This window comes from Phaseolus vulgaris, chromosome 3 (genome assembly GCF_051622355.1).
Source record: "Phaseolus vulgaris cultivar YP4 chromosome 3, ASM5162235v1, whole genome shotgun sequence".
Taxonomy (NCBI): domain Eukaryota; kingdom Viridiplantae; phylum Streptophyta; class Magnoliopsida; order Fabales; family Fabaceae; genus Phaseolus; species Phaseolus vulgaris.
In genome coordinates, this window is record NC_143500.1 from 12,566,292 (window position 1) to 12,583,180 (window position 16,889).

Genomic DNA, 16,889 nt, shown 5'->3' on the forward strand with positions numbered 1-16,889 from the left:
TCCTACTAAAGCCATGTTTTTTTTATTTAGATCTCATAATAATTAAATCATTTGTTTGCTCTAAACTTCCCACCATTATTTCTTACTCTTTACTCTTTCGCTTGAATTTTTCTTCAAGAACAACTTCAACACCATCCTCGACATCTATCAATATTATTATTTGTCATGTTGATAGTAAGTTTATCATACGAATAAAATAAAATTTGAAGTAGAAGTTCCATATGTTCACTTTCAACTATATTGATATCTACACCTAAAAGTTGAGTAAATAAGGTATTCAAATTGTTGAAGTGGTTTATTAATGGCGTGGACTGATGAACATAATTCTACTTACACTTAATAGCTTTAATCATATATTCTTGGGCTGTAATCATGGATAAACATATTTTTTTAATTAATATTCTTTTAATTGGGTTCATTTGGGCCTTAATTGTTATTTCTGTTGTTAATTATGTGGTTTTAACCCAAGTTATTCCTTTGAATCAAAATAGAAAACGAATATGAAATAAAAAATTAGAAATTAAATATACAAATATCTCAGAAAAATAATTGAAAACAAATATTTTGTAGGGATATTCTCTCAAAATCCGGCAATTAAAACTCCTTTATAAAACCGTTCAAGAACAAAGAAAATATACTTTTAAGACATTATTTAAGAAAATCTTTAGCAATATCTCTCACAACAATACTGGAATCAATTACAATCAATGCGCAAATTTGAAGCAAAATTGAAAACAAGAGAAGTAATAATAAAATCTAAGATTGTTTGGGAATGAATATATATGTTTAATAATTTGGAACAGGAAAATAAAAGAGACTTCAGATAAAGAAATAAATAAAGAAAGAAGGAAAGAAAAGAGCTTTTGGATCGCATCTCATAGCTGCACAACACACTCTAAACCTAGTTTTATTTCCTTTTTTGTATGATTCTTATTTTCTTGCATTGACATGGAAGGCAAAACCTTTTTGCTTGATTCCTTTGTAATTCCCCAACGAGTTTTGAGGTTTTGATCAATTAAAGTTTTGTTTTTCAATTCTCTGTAATAGTTGTTTTAATCTTCTAATCTTTTGAAAAACTGATTTTAGTGAGAGGTTGGACTTGAACATGTGATTGAGAGTCTTCCTTATCTTAAACTTTAGTTTCTTAGTTAGTTCGTATTGTTGTAATTAATGTCTTAGGTGCATTCAAGAGAGAGGAGATAAGCATTTTCATGAAGTATATGCATGGAACAAAGTGGTAAGTGATCAAACCAGTATACAAATGTTTTACTAGTAAGTTTCAAGTTGAATCAAATTGACGCATGTTCAATTTGATTTAGCTCTGTTTGAGGATTAAGAAAGAACTTGGGATCAACCTCTTTTTATTTGTTATTTTAAAAATATATTTTATGTTTATTATTAAACAAATTAAAAAACCCATTTTTTATCGTTATTCTTGTTGTTATCTTTTCTTACTTGCAAATAGATTTTGAACATTGATTTACTAATTTCTTTATTGGATTCGGTGAGAGACAACTTAGGAGTATCAGGCCACAATTATACTATCACCTTTTTGGGGTTTAACGGACCATCATTGTATTTGATAAACTATGCTAGAATAACTTTAATTTGACTGTCAAACGACAACTATCATGGACTCACTCATTTATAGACTGTATTTTTTATTTATTTCAAAAACACACTTGTTTAAAGTGACTTAATCTTATACAATTTGATGAAGGTAAATCTCCTTTGCATTCTTCTTTTACAAAACACCAGAAAAAATTGCATTTGTCATTACTAATTACAAATTGACGATAACACTATCATTAATTTCTTTCCACCTTGATTTTTTGACTTTTCCTTCAATTGTATTTGCAAAATTGTCTTTCCCCAAAATTAATCTTATTTTCAATTTCCTCAAAGAGAAATTACTTATTTTAAACTTTTTTATCACATATTTAGTTGTCATATATTACACGAGTTCCTCATGTGTGCATGGATAGACACACTATTAAATAGTTTTATAAAATAAATACTTAGTTAAAGTATATTTTGAATGTAAATTTTAGAAATTAGAAACTTACTTGTTAGAATGTATAGCTTTAAACTAGAGGGGGTGAATGGTTTTAAAGGGGGTTTTCGCAAACTTTTTTAGATAGAATGAAATTCTTTGCAAGAAACCAAATTTAGAAAGTCAGTTTGCCAAGAACAAAGCTCAAAACAGAAAAGCAATAAAAAAACCATCGGTTGTTTCGCAGAAACAATCGGTTGTTTATACCAGTAATATAACATCAACTGAAATTAAAGAGTTTAAGGAAGAGAGAAATGCACAAACAGTTTATACTGGTTCACTCTTAACCCAAGAGCTACATCCAGTTTCCCAGAAACCATTGGGGAATCCACTAGGTAATCAAATCCAGATTACATACACACACCACCAAAGAAGTGACCTTGATCCCCTCAAAACACACATTTCCTTTAGCTCAGCACATACACCACCAAGAATGTTGATCTTGACAACCTCAAGAGCACACAACCCTTCTTGGCTTTACAACACCAGAATGTACACAAATCACAGAACGAATTACACTGTTACAGAATCAACTGAAATCAATACAGAGTAATCCTATTCCACTTCTCTCTTGAATAACCAAAGCTCAAGGTCAAACTCAAAATGCTTCAAAACTCTTTGAAAAACTCAAATCTGTTTTTCTTTTCTTTGTTATTTGTTATAAAATATTAAAAAACTATTTATAGTATTCAAATCTTGGACAAAGCATTTAAAGTAGGAGCGTATTCAGTTATGAAATCAATTAAAGTTCTTTTAACAAACAAAACTGTTTTCTGTTAGGATTCCAAACAAACAATCGGTTGAAATAGCGAATCAATCGGTTGTTTGGGTTTGAGTCAACCATCCAAAACAGTTTTCAAACTTTTTCAAAAACACCTAAGTATAAAACAATCGGAACAACATGTTGTTTTTTCACTTAGTTTGAAAAACACTTTAAACTTAAAAGATTTGAAAACACTTAAGCTTTTAGATTCAACAAAGAGTGGATTACAAATATAATCTACCCCAGATCCTATTCTAAAGCACCTCAGCAACAACAATCACATCCAGTCTTCCATCAAACACAAAGGATTTGGATTCTTCAAAGCTTGAACACACTTGATTCAACATTACTTTCATTTTTCATTTGTGTAAAATGTATGCAATTAGTAATTTTGTATTTGATCTTATGCCAAACAAGCTAGGGGTATGGACTTTGGAAGAAACCAGTAGCAAATGGAAGTCATCCGATACCAAGAAAGCCTATTGCAAATTTCAGCCAAAAAGAAGGTAAGACAAGTGTGAGAAAGCATGGAAAGGAGAAGAACCAAGGAAGGAATGCTGTCCAAATAAGCTAGATTTTATTTTTACCTTTGAAATTCAAAATTTCTTCCTTAGGTTAGTTTACATTTTTGGCTAAAACTTGAGGATTTAGTCTTATCTTGGATGGTTGATCAAGTGAAGAATCCATCAATACGAACAACTTAAAAGAAGAAATTTTACACTTTTTTTTCAAAGTCAATATAGTAAATATTTGACATTGTTTGATTTATGAACAGTAAAGGTCGAAGTGCCTGTATGCACATCTTGGCAATTATTTGACTTCCACTAGTATGCTAAGAAGGTGAGGTTTTCCCTCAACTTCTCTTAATAGAAAAAAAACAAAAACAAAAGCAATCAGTTAGACATGTTGAAAGAACTGCTCCATCCGGATTGCACAGTTCCATGATACACAGGCAATGAAGTCTCTTCTGGTGACTCCAGGTTCGGTAATCTGTTGATAAGAGAAGAGCAAAAGTAAGAGTTACTGGTGTTGTCACTATAATAAATCCCTCCATTTGCATCATTGCCTTCTTGTGGGTATTTCAATTCAACTTCTTCAGCTTCCTCACTAGAGGAGTTCAGATTTCTCTGCATCAATTCTCTAAACACTGTTGATTTTAGGAGAAGTCCTAATGCAGTTGGAGAAGATGGTTTGTTGCAAGGACTCAGAGGGTTTATATACTTGGAAAAGTCTTGCTTCTTCGTACTGTCCAATTCAGCTGAGGAGAATGAATGCATGTTAGAGTTGGATACATCAATGTTCCCTCTTGTTTGCATTGATTTAGAGGTAGCAAAGGGTTGAGGGTCTGTGCTAGGCTTTTGATCATGTGAAGCTATAGGATGTGTTCCTGGTCTTAGCCATCTGATGTAGGTGCTCAAGTCAAAGTTTGTCACAGCATTTATGCCTCTGTACTCAATTGCTGCAATGTCATATGCACGAGCTGCTTCTTCTTGTGTACCTTTAGAGGAAGACATGAGCACATGGATGAGGTCACAGCTCTTTATCAATAAAATATTTGGATCAATCAAGGTTTAAATTTGGTGTCACAGTGCCAGTTTTATCCCAATCTCTGATATTATGAGAACTTATGAACAAAATGGGACCAATACAAGTATATAAAGTCCACAAACCTTACATTAGAATCCAAATTAGAGTAACCATTTATTAAAACCTTGATATGGATAATGAATCTTCCTAGTTATCCCACCATCTAAGTTGCAATCTTTTGACCCTTTGTTTTCCAAATTCTTGTTATTTTAGACATGGATACATGGTGAAGTGGCCAAGTGGTGTTCTTTGTAAGAAACATGGGAATTATGTTGAGTGTGAAAACTCACTGTAAGTCCCAAGGTAGAGGTACTTGTTGCCAAACACTCTCCCAATTCTTGCTTCCCATCTTCCATTGTGATGGTGCCTGTATTTAGTTTTCATACATAAAATCTCAGCACCATTTATTTCTTTGTTGGACAAAAAAGAGAATGATGTTTGATTACAAAATTTAACAAATGTTTCACCTTGCTACTCCTCTATACTTTGATACACCTCTGGAAAAACCACTGCTCCTCCTACAATAAAGATACAAAACAGGATATAGAGCTTCAAAAAACAAAAACCAAAAGATTTAATGGCAGTATTTCTTGAAGAAATAGGATTACCTTCTCAGTGAAGCAAGATACTCTTCTTTGGTTACTGTTTTCATTATCTCAATTTCTTTGTCATAATCAGATACCTGAAAAATATCAGTATGTGAGAAATGGATATCACTCAGATACAACCTCTTCAAGAATAAACTTCAGCTTTTTTTTTTTAATGTATGATAAACATACAGGAAAATTTGTGAAAGTTGATGTTCCCCAGTACTTGAGTGCAGCCAAATCATAAGCTCTAGCAGCTGCTTCTTCATCATTATAAGCTCCTGGTTAAAGCATAAATTTACCCACAAAGTCAATTTCTCTATGTATCCTTGAATTCAAAGAAAATACAGTTAAAATCAAAAAATGATGTACTTACCCAAATATACTGCTCCACATCAAGAAAGCAACAAAGCCACATACAAAAACAGAACAACAATGCAATGAGCAATCAAAAATAAAAATTAGAAATAATAAATAACCAATAAAAGTGAAGTGGGGAAATTGTTCAGCATCTACCTTGCTTTCCTTTCTTCTTCTGAGTGGGATTCCAGGTCCCTTTATCCCATAGATGTGCTTCAAACCTTCCAGTCCACCTGTGTCTGTTCCACAGAAAGAATATAATTTTAGCTTGAATTCAGAAAACAATCACTAAAAGAATTGGAAATAGGTAAAAAAACTGAGAATAAGGGCTGTCTGATTCTCTTCTCATTTGTTTTATGTTTTCAAAACTACTTTCTGAAACAGTTCCACACTACTTAGTAATCAATTTTTCATCCAAAATAATGTTGTCTCATCCTTTTCTCTTCTGTTTTCTTCAAATGTTTTCCATTTTAAGTACTTCAGGGACGTACTTTTAGAAAACATAATTATGCTCAAAAGGTTTAAGGGGCAAAAGAATTTTAGAATACAGAAAAGTGCCTTTGAAAACAATAAACAAACAAGGCCTAAGATATGTTTATGAAGATCATGCCTGCTAACACCCCTGAACCTTGAACTTCTCTTCACAGTGGTGGCAGTACCAAGTTGCTTATGTTCTTCTAACTTTTCACCTTGTTGTTCATTGCCACCTAACACTGACATAGACGAACCTCTTCGCCTCCTTTTGACACACTTGGTAGCAATAACCTCACTACCATCTATCACCAGCAACCTATGGCTTCTTGGGCTCAGTTCAGATTTCACAGGTGCAAGCTCCATTTCACTCTTCTGTTTTCTTTTTCACCAAACAGCAATGCTATATTATTACCTGGAATGGTTCAATCAGTGACTTCTCTTTACATATATACTGCAAAAGAAACTTGTTTCATTCTTAACTTGTCATTTTATTGTTTAAAACTGGATTTTGGAACAAAGACAAAAAAATGTCGATGATAACATTACCATAAAAAACAAATTTAATTTTCTCACAACCCACGAAACCAATTACAAGTAGCTATTTGTGAGCTGACTCTTATTAAAGTATAAACAAAATGACCCTGTTCAATGCAAGACAACGTTTGATTTGTTGGTTACCATCTAAAACAATACATTGATTTTATCAAAATGTACAAGAGTTTTATTATGTCATAACTTATCACTTCCATGTGTTACAGAACTGAAACCAAGTAGATGTTGAATAAACTTTAAATGTAATTTGTGGGTTTTAAAATTAGAAGTTACTAGAAAATAGTAGAATGAGAGTTTAGATATGTAAAAGGTAAAAAAATTATGAGTGGGACAATGCTCTCTCAGTTGTAATATACACCACAGAAAGAAATACAATAAAAAAAAATTCAAAGAAAAGTTTTCTTTAGAAAAAATTCAAGTGTGAGTGATTGCTTGTTTCAGAGTAGATGGATAAATTCTTTTGCAAGAATAAGAAAAAAAAGTTCATAAGAATAATCATTTTATATTGTTGTTACTTAAAGTGTCAACCTAACTGAGATATTAAATTACATAATGATGTCTAATTAAAGAAACTTATATTTTTTAAAAACAGAAAAGAAAATATATCTAAAATGGAAAAGGTTGTTTAAGCCTATATACATTACAAATTTGTATATAAACTTAAATGTAAGTGACCCCAAAGTAAATAAAAGAGCTTAGTCTCAAGAAATGAGAAAGCAAGAAAAACCAAGTTTGATGAATGAAAACATTAGTTTAGAAAGTTATAGAACAAATGGTTTTGGCATGTTCTGAGTTAAAAGTGTGTTTATAGTGCAGTTTTTGTTTTTTTGGGGAAAAGCATGAAGGAGTGATTTGTGTCGTGATATGATAAAATTTGTCAGTAATGATAGTGGTTAGAGTAAAGGCGTGGCAAATGTCGTCGAATAAGAGTAGTTATTTGTTGGATAATTGTGAAATTGTGGAAAAGTTCCAACTAACTTGGTCTCTTACCGAGTTGCAGATAAATGACAGAAAGAGTTTATTCCCTCTGCGGAGCTTTTCAAGTTCTGATTAATCCCTATGCAAACTTCCTTTTACATGGACTCATACAATTTAAGCCTTTTTCAAGTAACTCACAATTTTATTACACACTACAAAAAAAAATTATTAAATTAAAATAATTTTAAAAACAAAATATAAATAATTATTTTTTTATCTTATACTTTTTATTTAATAATTTTTTATAATACATTTTTTTATGGATTTGCGCCTGAGGAAGTTTATCAAAATAATGTATACAATATAATAATATATATTATTAAATTTATTTAAGTTTTAATTGTTGGAGATCCTCATTAATTTAAACATTTTTAATTAAGTTTTTATTGAAATTTATGTTTTAATAAATATTTAGAAATATTATATTTTTTAATTGAGTATTTGTCATTTGATTTTGTTTAAATTAAACTGGTAACTGTTAATTTTTACATGTCTTCACATGTAAAATAAAAAATAAAATCAGTAAATTTTAACTTTCTTGTAAATTTAAGTATTTTTAATTAAATTCATATTTAATATTTATTTTATTAAGTTTCAAAAATTTATATATTTTCAATTGAGTTCCGACTCAACTAGAGTAACATAACAATTTAATTTTATAGTTTTAAGCACAATAAATTTCTATATTATTTTCAATTGAGTTCCGACTCAACTAGAGTAACATAACAATTTGATTTTATAGTTTTAAGCACAATATTATAAACTTGGACAATAAAGAAATGAAACTTTGAAACCTTTTGTTTTCACATAGTTGATCTTATTTTTGTTTTAGTATTTAATTTAAGAAACAATTGATGTCATGTTTTACAAAATAATTAGGATTATGAAGATTTGATTTTATTATTATCCAAGTTTACAATGTTGTATGGTGTTTGAGACTCCAAAATCAAAATATCACGTCATCACAAAATCAAATGATATAAACTTAATTAAAAAATATAAAAAGTTTATGAATATTCAATTAAAAACACCTAAGTTTACAAGGAATTAAAATTTAATTTTATAGTTTTTTTATTTTCTATGAACGATCATGTTATTCACATTTCTCGATAAACTTAAACAATAGAAATTCAATTAAAAAATATAAAACTCTTAGAGACCTAATAGGAAAAAAAAAATCTAATAGGAATTTAATTGAAAATACCATTAATAAATCATTTTATTAAAATAAATTTATTGTTTATAATATTTTGTGAACTATAAACATAGAAGTATTTTTTATTAGAAACGAGAAGAAAATAAACAAAATATAGGGTTAGGGTTGTTGGGGATGAATCAGTTCCATGTGAGAGGAGGATGAGGATGTGGTGAATGGAGCAACTCCAACATTGTTGTTGTATGAGGCGTTCGATATGATATGAGGCATAACATTACTATTATGGTTCACTAGTAACTCTTTTCTAAACTCAATATATACCAATGGTTGCAAATGGGATGGGTTTAAATAGAATCATACAGAAAATTTGTAAGATTTAAATTATTCGTGATTTTTTAGAATTAAAGTTAGAAATTTTCAAATATAGAAATACATAGAATTTAGTTAAATGAACTAACCTAAGTAATTATTAGAATAATATTAGTAAAATATAAAATTAGAAGGTGTACAAATTAAAGTTTAGATTGGAGTGATTAATTCTAATTAGTTAAACTTTTCTTCTATGTTTCAGGTCACAATAACTGGGCATCTTCTATTTGATCTCCTTTATAGTTATAACAAAAAAAATCATAAAAGATATTGGGCTTCTTCTTCCTGCACCCTCACGTTTTTCTTCCTGCACCCCGACAATTTTAAATATTCTAACATTAACCTTGACATATAATTTGAAAAGGGCACCGTTCTGCATTTCCATAGTCACTGATCATCTTTATCCTTGGGTATCAACTGTTGTGGAGATTCTTCGTAATTGTTGAGAGCAAGCTGGAGGAGTACGCAACGTTGCCGAAATGTTGTTTGGGTTATAGAGGTAAGAGTTAAGTTTTTTTTAAGGAGCACAGTGGTTATGGAGATTTCGAGATTACCGGATATCGGGATTCGGTAATATATTTTGGATTCATGAATCCAGAATTAATTAAATTATGTGTTCTGGATGAGGGGGTGTTCCGGAAGGTAAAATATTGTTGTTTTTTGGATTGCTGAATCCGGAAGCCTAAATTACATTATGGATTGGTGGATCTGGAATTGTTTTGTGTTATGGATTCCTGAATCCAGAATACATCACTTGCATTATGGATTTATGAATCCGGAATTGTTTTTTTGTGTTATGGATTCCAGAATCCTGAATGATCTTTTTGAATTATGGATTGTTGGATCCATAATGATTTTTTTGACTTATGGATTCATGGATCTGGAATGCAATAATTTTGTTTCATTTTTTTTATTTGTAGAAGCATGAACAATAGTGAAAAATTTGAACAAGAATTATATGATGGTGTGGATGTGTGGGATGATGATGATATTGAGAAGTCATTATCTAAATCGAAGGGACATGAATGTACAGATGTGTTTACTACAGATGAGGTAAAGTTAAGTTTGTAAAGTATGTTTAAGTTCTTTGTTAATTAGTAAATAATTTGTTATGATAACTTTTGTAGGTATTTCCTACTCGGGATGAGCTCCTAAAGTGGGTTAGAAAAGTTGCATTTCACTTTGGTTTTTGTATTGTGATATTGAGATCGGATACTTCAACTGGCCAACGAGGAAGGAAAACATTTGTATTATTAGGTTGTGAGAGAGGAGGTCAATACAGACGATATAAGAAGGATTTACAGGTTACTGAGAGTGGAACTAGGAAATGCGGTTGTCCTTTCATATTACGAGGGTATTCAGTAAAGAGTGGTGAATGATGGATATTGAAATTAATTTGTGGGTCATAATCATGAGTTGACAAATACATTGGTTGGTCATCCATATGCTGGTAGGTTCATATGTAGTGAGAAGTCAATGCTTATAGACATGACAAACAGTTCGGTGAAGCCTTGAAATATTTTGCTGACAATGAAAGAGCATAATGAGAAAAATGTGAGTACAATAAAGCAAGTTTATAATGCACGATATATCTACAAAAAATCAGTATGAGGTGATAGAACTAAAATGCAACAATTGATGATGTTACTTGAGTGTGATATGTATGTCCATTGGTCTAGGTTTGAAGAAGGGACAAATGTTGTGCAAGATTTATTTTGGACACACCCTGATTCAGTGAAGCTATTGAATGCCTTTAACATTGTATTGATGATGGACAGTACATATAAAACTAATAGGTGTAGGATGCCCTTGTTTGAAGTTGTTGGTGTAACCTCAACGGGATTGACCTTCAGTGATGCATTTATGTTACTCGCATTAGAACGTCATCATAACTTTGTATGGGTCCTTGAGAAGCTGAAAGGTTTGTTTTTGAGATTTGATTCATACTCGAAGGTTGTGGTTAGTGATAGAGATATTGCTCTAATGAATGCAATAAATTTTGTGCTTCCCAAAGCTGCTAATTTGTTATGTCGTTTTCACATTGATAAAAATGTTAAAAAAATGTAAAATGATTGTTCATCCAAAAGAGGCATGGGATCAAGTGATGGAATCTTGGGGAGCAATTATTGATTGTGAAAATGTAGAGTCCTATGAACATCGTGTTGAGGCATTTAATGTTGTTTGTTCACCATGGCCTATATTTACTGAATATGTGATTAGTACTTGGTTAAATCCACATAAAGAAAAGTTTGTTAAGGCTTGGACGGATAAAGTCATGCACTTAGGCAACACGACAAGTAACAGGGTTGAGGCTGCACATTGGACTTTAAAGAGGATCCTTGAGACGTCAATGAGGGACTTATGCTTTTATTGGGATTCCATTAATAAGATGATCATCTTGCAACATAATGCAATTAAATCTTCATTTGAAAAGAGTTTGCATGTAGTGAGTCATGTCTTCAATGTAACAAGATATAAGAAATTGGTTGGCTTCGTATCGAAATATGCCTTGCAATATATTGCAGAAGAGAGTGATCGAGTTGAATATGTTGGTTTAGATAAATCTCGTTGTGGGTGCACCATTAGATCTACTCATGGCCTTCCTTGTGCTTGTGAATTGGCTTCCTTTGGTGTGGGTAGCATACCATTGCAGTCAGTGCATCTCATTTGGACACGATTAAGCTTTTTAGATATTTCAAGTGATGATACTTCAGTAGAGTTGTCCATCCAACAAAGAGTGGGTTGTCATGAATCGGTTCAATGAGGTTGACATGGCTGGTAAGATTAATATCAAATTCAAATTACGTGAGATTGCCTATCCAGATAAGACATCTTTATGTCCACCAAGGGAGAAAGTCAAAACAAAAGGTGCACTAAAAGGGCGTCAGAGTAAATTTGGTAGATCAACGAAGCGAATTCCTTCTTACTTTGAACATGTTGATGCCATTCTTTCACAACATGATAGTTCATCTAGTTTGAAATGTAGCAAGGGATTTATTTGAGAGACTCCTCTGACCAAATCAATACCAATGCTACAACAGTTTCCGGTGGGAATTCACCCTTACATTGTTGATATTGTTGATGTTAAGGCTGACGATCATTGTGGCTATCGTGCGGTTGGTGCATTATTGGGTATGGAAGAGGAGTCCTGGGCTATTGTACGCATGAACTTGCATAAAGAACTTTGTCAATGGCGTCAAGAATATATTGATTTGTTTGGTGGGGATGAACGATATGAATTTTTGAAAAATTCACTTTTAGTTGACCACATGGTAATTGTATTCATTATGAATAATGATATTAATTGTAAAATGGTCTATGAGTGGATTAACTTGTTACATTTTCTTCTGTTTGCAGATAAGTACAGATAAGTGGATGACAATACCAGATATGGGATACGTTATTGCGAATCGATATAATGTGATTGTTGTGTGTTTATCTCTTAAACAATCATTGACTATTTTTCCATTAAGATCCCAACCTGCAACAAATTTTAATCATCACCGCATCATCTGTATTGGACATGTTCATGGAAATCATTTTGTTCAGGTTGACAATGAATTTTAGTTATCATAGAAAAACATAATTAATGACATTGCTTACAATTTTTAACAGGTTCAGTTGCAAGAAGGTTTCCCGATTCCACCAACAAATATTTTATGGTCTACTCATTGTTATCCAATTGTCAAAACATGGTGTTCATATTATACTAGTCGGATGCAAATGTTTACACAAATTATGTCCATTAGACGACATTTATAGTTGTAATTGCATTGATAAATGAATATGTTAACATTCTGACTATTATAAATGCGAAAGAAAAATTGTCTAATTTCATAACCAAAGTGTTCATTCATCAAATTCAGAAATAATTGTAAATTAAGTCTTTCTTCACGAAATTACAAAACATAACAACAACTAAAATGATGATCATCATCATCGTCCGTGTCATCGTCTGCGGACATACACAAACATGTCCTCAGTGGCTGATCAGGCTAGCATCAAGGTTGTTTGTGTCCCTTCCCATGCAGGTGAATCCTTGGTTAGATTACCATTCTTCTATAATCAACTGCAAGGTGGATGCTATTCTTCTACAAAGACCCTACAATTATAAAAAAATTAGACTGATTGCAATTGAGCATGTATTATTTAAATAAGCAAGTAATAAGTTCTTATCACAGCGGGATGCTCAGAGATAGTATCATTCCCGCCCTGACGTCGTCCATAATGGGTAATCACTAGAGGTTGATCATCCTCAGCCATCTGGATGATATATAGGTGTGATATAGACTGAAACCACTCCAAATATGCAGGAACACAGGTTCCAACATCAGCTGCTAATACTGCACCCTGTACGAGGTTAGCATTATAATCTAACCATCGATGGTCGATATCAGATGTGGATGGATCACCATGATGAACGATGGTTGGGTGACTAGGGATACATTGTATATATCCAAACTGTTTGAGTACACGTTCAGGCAAATGCATCTGCCTACAACCCCTCAACCGAATGTACCCTGAAAATAATGAAATTTACTCAAAAGGACGCACCGCTCTATGCTCTTCATAGGGCATCCATTGATCAACACCTACACAAAGGCTATCTAATTGCATCCGAACTGAGGCAAGTGTGGACAACCTACTCCCGACCACATATTTCATACACCGCGGCTGATCCTCAACATAGTCATTCTGAAGCTGTCGGTGCCCAATACTCGGAAAGTGCTCATATATCCACGATGAAAATAACGTGACATACCCAGCTAACTGTCTAGTATTTGCATAGGAACCATTTCCCAACTGCTCATACATGTGGGTCAAAGCAACTGTTGCCCACGAGTATCCTCCGGTGTGCCTTAAATCTACAAATAATCCCAAGTAGGATACACTAACCGACGTAGCACTCTTATGTGCAAAGATGGTGCAACCTACTAGGTGTAGCAAATATGCCCGTGCAACCATAGTCCATTGTCTCCTGGTACATCCGTCCTCATACATCTCCCTCAACTAGCTTAGACGCACATGTCCACCCCGACAATGACGAGTCCCAGCAGCTGCTACTCCCCGATCTACACGAAGTGAATCAACAAGCAAATCGGTCGCCGCAGCTGCATCCAAGCTCGGATACGTATAGAATTGTCCCATAAGTGGGAGGTGCAATAAATTCGACACATCATCCAATGTGATGGTCAACTCACCTACAAGCAGATGAAATGAATTTGTCTCTGGGTGCCACCTTTCTACAAAGGCACACAAAAGTCCTTTGTCTATCGTGTCATAGCTTGCCCCAACAAGTGCAGCTAAACTTGACAACTCCACTGCAGGTAGTATCCGAGGATGAGGAGCACCCATCTTATTCATTTTTCGGCCATGAGACACCAATTTTAACTCTCCTCGATCCTAATTTAACCAACCAAAATCATATAAAATATACAATTTAATCAACACAAATCATATCAAATTAATAGGGAACAAGTATCATATTACAACATATTTACTTACCACACCATTCCATAATTGCATGGCCACATGGGCTTCATAACCTGTCAACAATGTCCCATCCCGTGGACCTCCGGGATAACCTTCACCTTCTACTTCAGGTGTGTCTTCATCCTGCACCTCCATTTGGGGTTCAACTTCTTCAGGTTCAACATGTTTTGCATTTTCATGTTCAACACGTTCTTCATCTTCATTCACATGTCTTCTTCTTCTAACAGAAGTTGTGGGACATAGACGATCACATTGTGAACCTCCACCCCTAGTTTTCACTATTTCTGTTCAAATTACAATTTAAATAAAGTTCTTAGATGATGAATAAATTCTTAAGAAATTTTAATCAACTAGAAGAATGCACCCTTGGGTCTAAATTGTATTCTTCATTGCAAATGTAATGCTGACCAGCTATGATATTCAAAGTCACCAATATTCATTTAGTTTCATACAGGGTAGAGTTCCATATAGATTTTTTTTTTTTAATTGCATGATGCTGACTTTCAAAAGTATGTTTGCACACATTATCCAAAGATTCACTAAGACTTAGTTTGGAGAAAACTATGATATTCAGTCATATTCTTTAATTTAAACAAGGTTAGGTTTCATGAAGATATTGCATAAATATTTGGACTAAAATTCGAGACATGCTTACTAGTTGTTTTAGTTTAGTAATTTTAAACCATAAACAAAATTCATTACACTGTACAATATGATACAAAATCTGATTTAAAAAATGTCAAATGATTGATGATTATTTAACATGACAAAATTGATAACGGAAATAAAACTGATATCAAATGCTTTATTTCAACATGAAACCAATAATAAAATTAACTAGCAAACAAAATTAATCATAAATGTAGCCAAGCCCACTCAAGTGAGAGAAGAATACTATATAATACCAAGCAAAACACTACAAAACCTTGACCCAATACAATTGTTGTTTACTAATTTGAGTAACACAAACAGAAACAACAACTCATTATTCTGGACACATCAATCTGGTACAATACTGGATCCATAAATTCGGAAGCTTACTGGATCCATAAATTCGGAAGCTTACCAAATCCCAAAATTTGGAACATTCCCGGAATCAGAAATTCAGGATTTTACCAGATCCATAAGTTCAGAATGTAAAAAAATGTTTACGGAAACATAAATCCATGGAAAAAACGGATGTGTAAATCCGAAAACAAAGAAATTTACTTACCTTTGCTAAGAGCACTCTAAATCACCAAAAAGGAATGTGTGAGATTGAAAGGAGAATGTTGTGGAGGTGTTGCTATGTTGTTGTGGAAGAGGAAGAAAAATGGCTGTGCAAATGAGAAGATCAACCGTTGCCTTCATTCTAGGGTTTTTCTAGATTAGGGATATGTTTGGAATTTTAAAAACTAATAAGGGTGATTTTGTCTTTGTAGTGTGGGGGTGTAGGAAGAAAAAAGTGGGAGTGCAGGAAGAAACTGCCAAGATATTGTTTGATATATTATTAAATACATTTTTTTTTTTTGGGTGGATTAGAACTAGAATTGTGTAATTGATCAATTCCTTAGAGTAAGTAAATATTTATTTCATTAAAAATGTGTAATTCAATATTTGCATTGAACATGCTCCTAGAAAAAGCAGGAGCCAAATGCAGTGTTGTATTGTATATATTTTAAAATAATTGTATCAGTTATTGAATATGCATGAGATATAGATATTGCATTTGTGCATCCACTTGTAAAATAAGTGGACCTAGGCTTGGCCATTAGTAGTTGGGCTTGTAGTAAAACTACCAATGCTTGGGCTTCTCATGGTATGAATAAATGCATTTAGTTGTTTGTATGTAATATCTTATTATCAATCTCGATACATTGATTATGGTCCATTGTGCTTTGGATATATAAATATAAATAAATAAAAGTGAGCATGTGAATTGAGTAAGGACTCCCTATAGAATTGATATGTATTTATAAGTTTTTTTAAGTCTGGATTGAGGTATTCAAAAGATATTTAAAATAAATAAGAAATATGATTTATTATTAAATATTTATAATTTAATCAATTATTAATATACAAATATTTAAGTTATATAATTGCATTTGATTTGATTGAATTGCACCAAATTTGATTGAATTTTATATTATTATGTATATTTCCATATATCTTGCAATTAAGTACATAAGTCCTCCAAGCTTGGAATCCATAAATGATATGTAGGTAGACCGATTTGATGGATGAACGAGTTTTAGTGTTCTGCAAGTGTAACCGAACTATTTTGATCCAATGATATTTTATTTGTTGTGAATTAGATTACTTTGAGATGGTCATTTATTTTCAAACGACTTGTTGAATTATGATGGTAGCTTATTTTCGAGCGATTTTGATAGTTTTGTTCCAATGATCAGATGATCGTTTGATCATGTGTAGTGATTATGTATGGCTTTAATTCGATGGTCGTCGATCTCGGATAATGATTTCATATAACTTTAGTTTGATGATCGTTTGATCTCAAATAACAACTTTGTATAACTT

The 16,889-nt window shown here is 32.4% G+C and overlaps 1 protein-coding gene and 1 pseudogene across 1 annotated transcript; one reads left to right on the forward strand and one right to left on the reverse strand.

Moving 5' to 3' along the window:
* Positions 1-3,518: 3,518 nt before the first annotated feature.
* LOC137805808 (AP2-like ethylene-responsive transcription factor PLT2) lies at positions 3,519-6,243 on the reverse strand. The gene is made up of 8 exons (XM_068605726.2): positions 5,961-6,243; positions 5,507-5,589; positions 5,367-5,375; positions 5,183-5,271; positions 5,012-5,085; positions 4,871-4,921; positions 4,694-4,770; positions 3,519-4,314 (listed from the first exon to the last, which is right to left on the reverse strand). The coding sequence occupies exons 1-8, from the start codon at positions 6,185-6,187 to the stop codon at positions 3,710-3,712; spliced, it is 1,215 nt and encodes a 404-aa protein (XP_068461827.1). The 5' UTR covers positions 6,188-6,243; the 3' UTR covers positions 3,519-3,709.
* A 4,704-nt stretch (positions 6,244-10,947) lies between these two features.
* Positions 10,948-12,641, forward strand: LOC137839096 (uncharacterized; annotated as a pseudogene).
* The last annotated feature ends 4,248 nt before the right edge of the window (positions 12,642-16,889 follow it).

Bases quoted from the DNA above. Each gene is read 5' to 3' on its own strand.
- LOC137805808 (XM_068605726.2), bottom strand. From the start codon at position 6,187: ATGGAGCTTGCACCTGTGAAATCTGAACTGAGCCCAAGAAGCCATAGG. The intron at 4,771-4,870 runs GTGAAACATTTG...AACTAAATACAG, and splicing joins AAGTATAGAGGAGTAGCAAG to GCACCATCACAATGGAAGAT. The intron at 4,315-4,693 runs GTGAGTTTTCAC...CTTCCTCTAAAG, and splicing joins CCTCTACCTTGGGACTTACA to GTACACAAGAAGAAGCAGCT.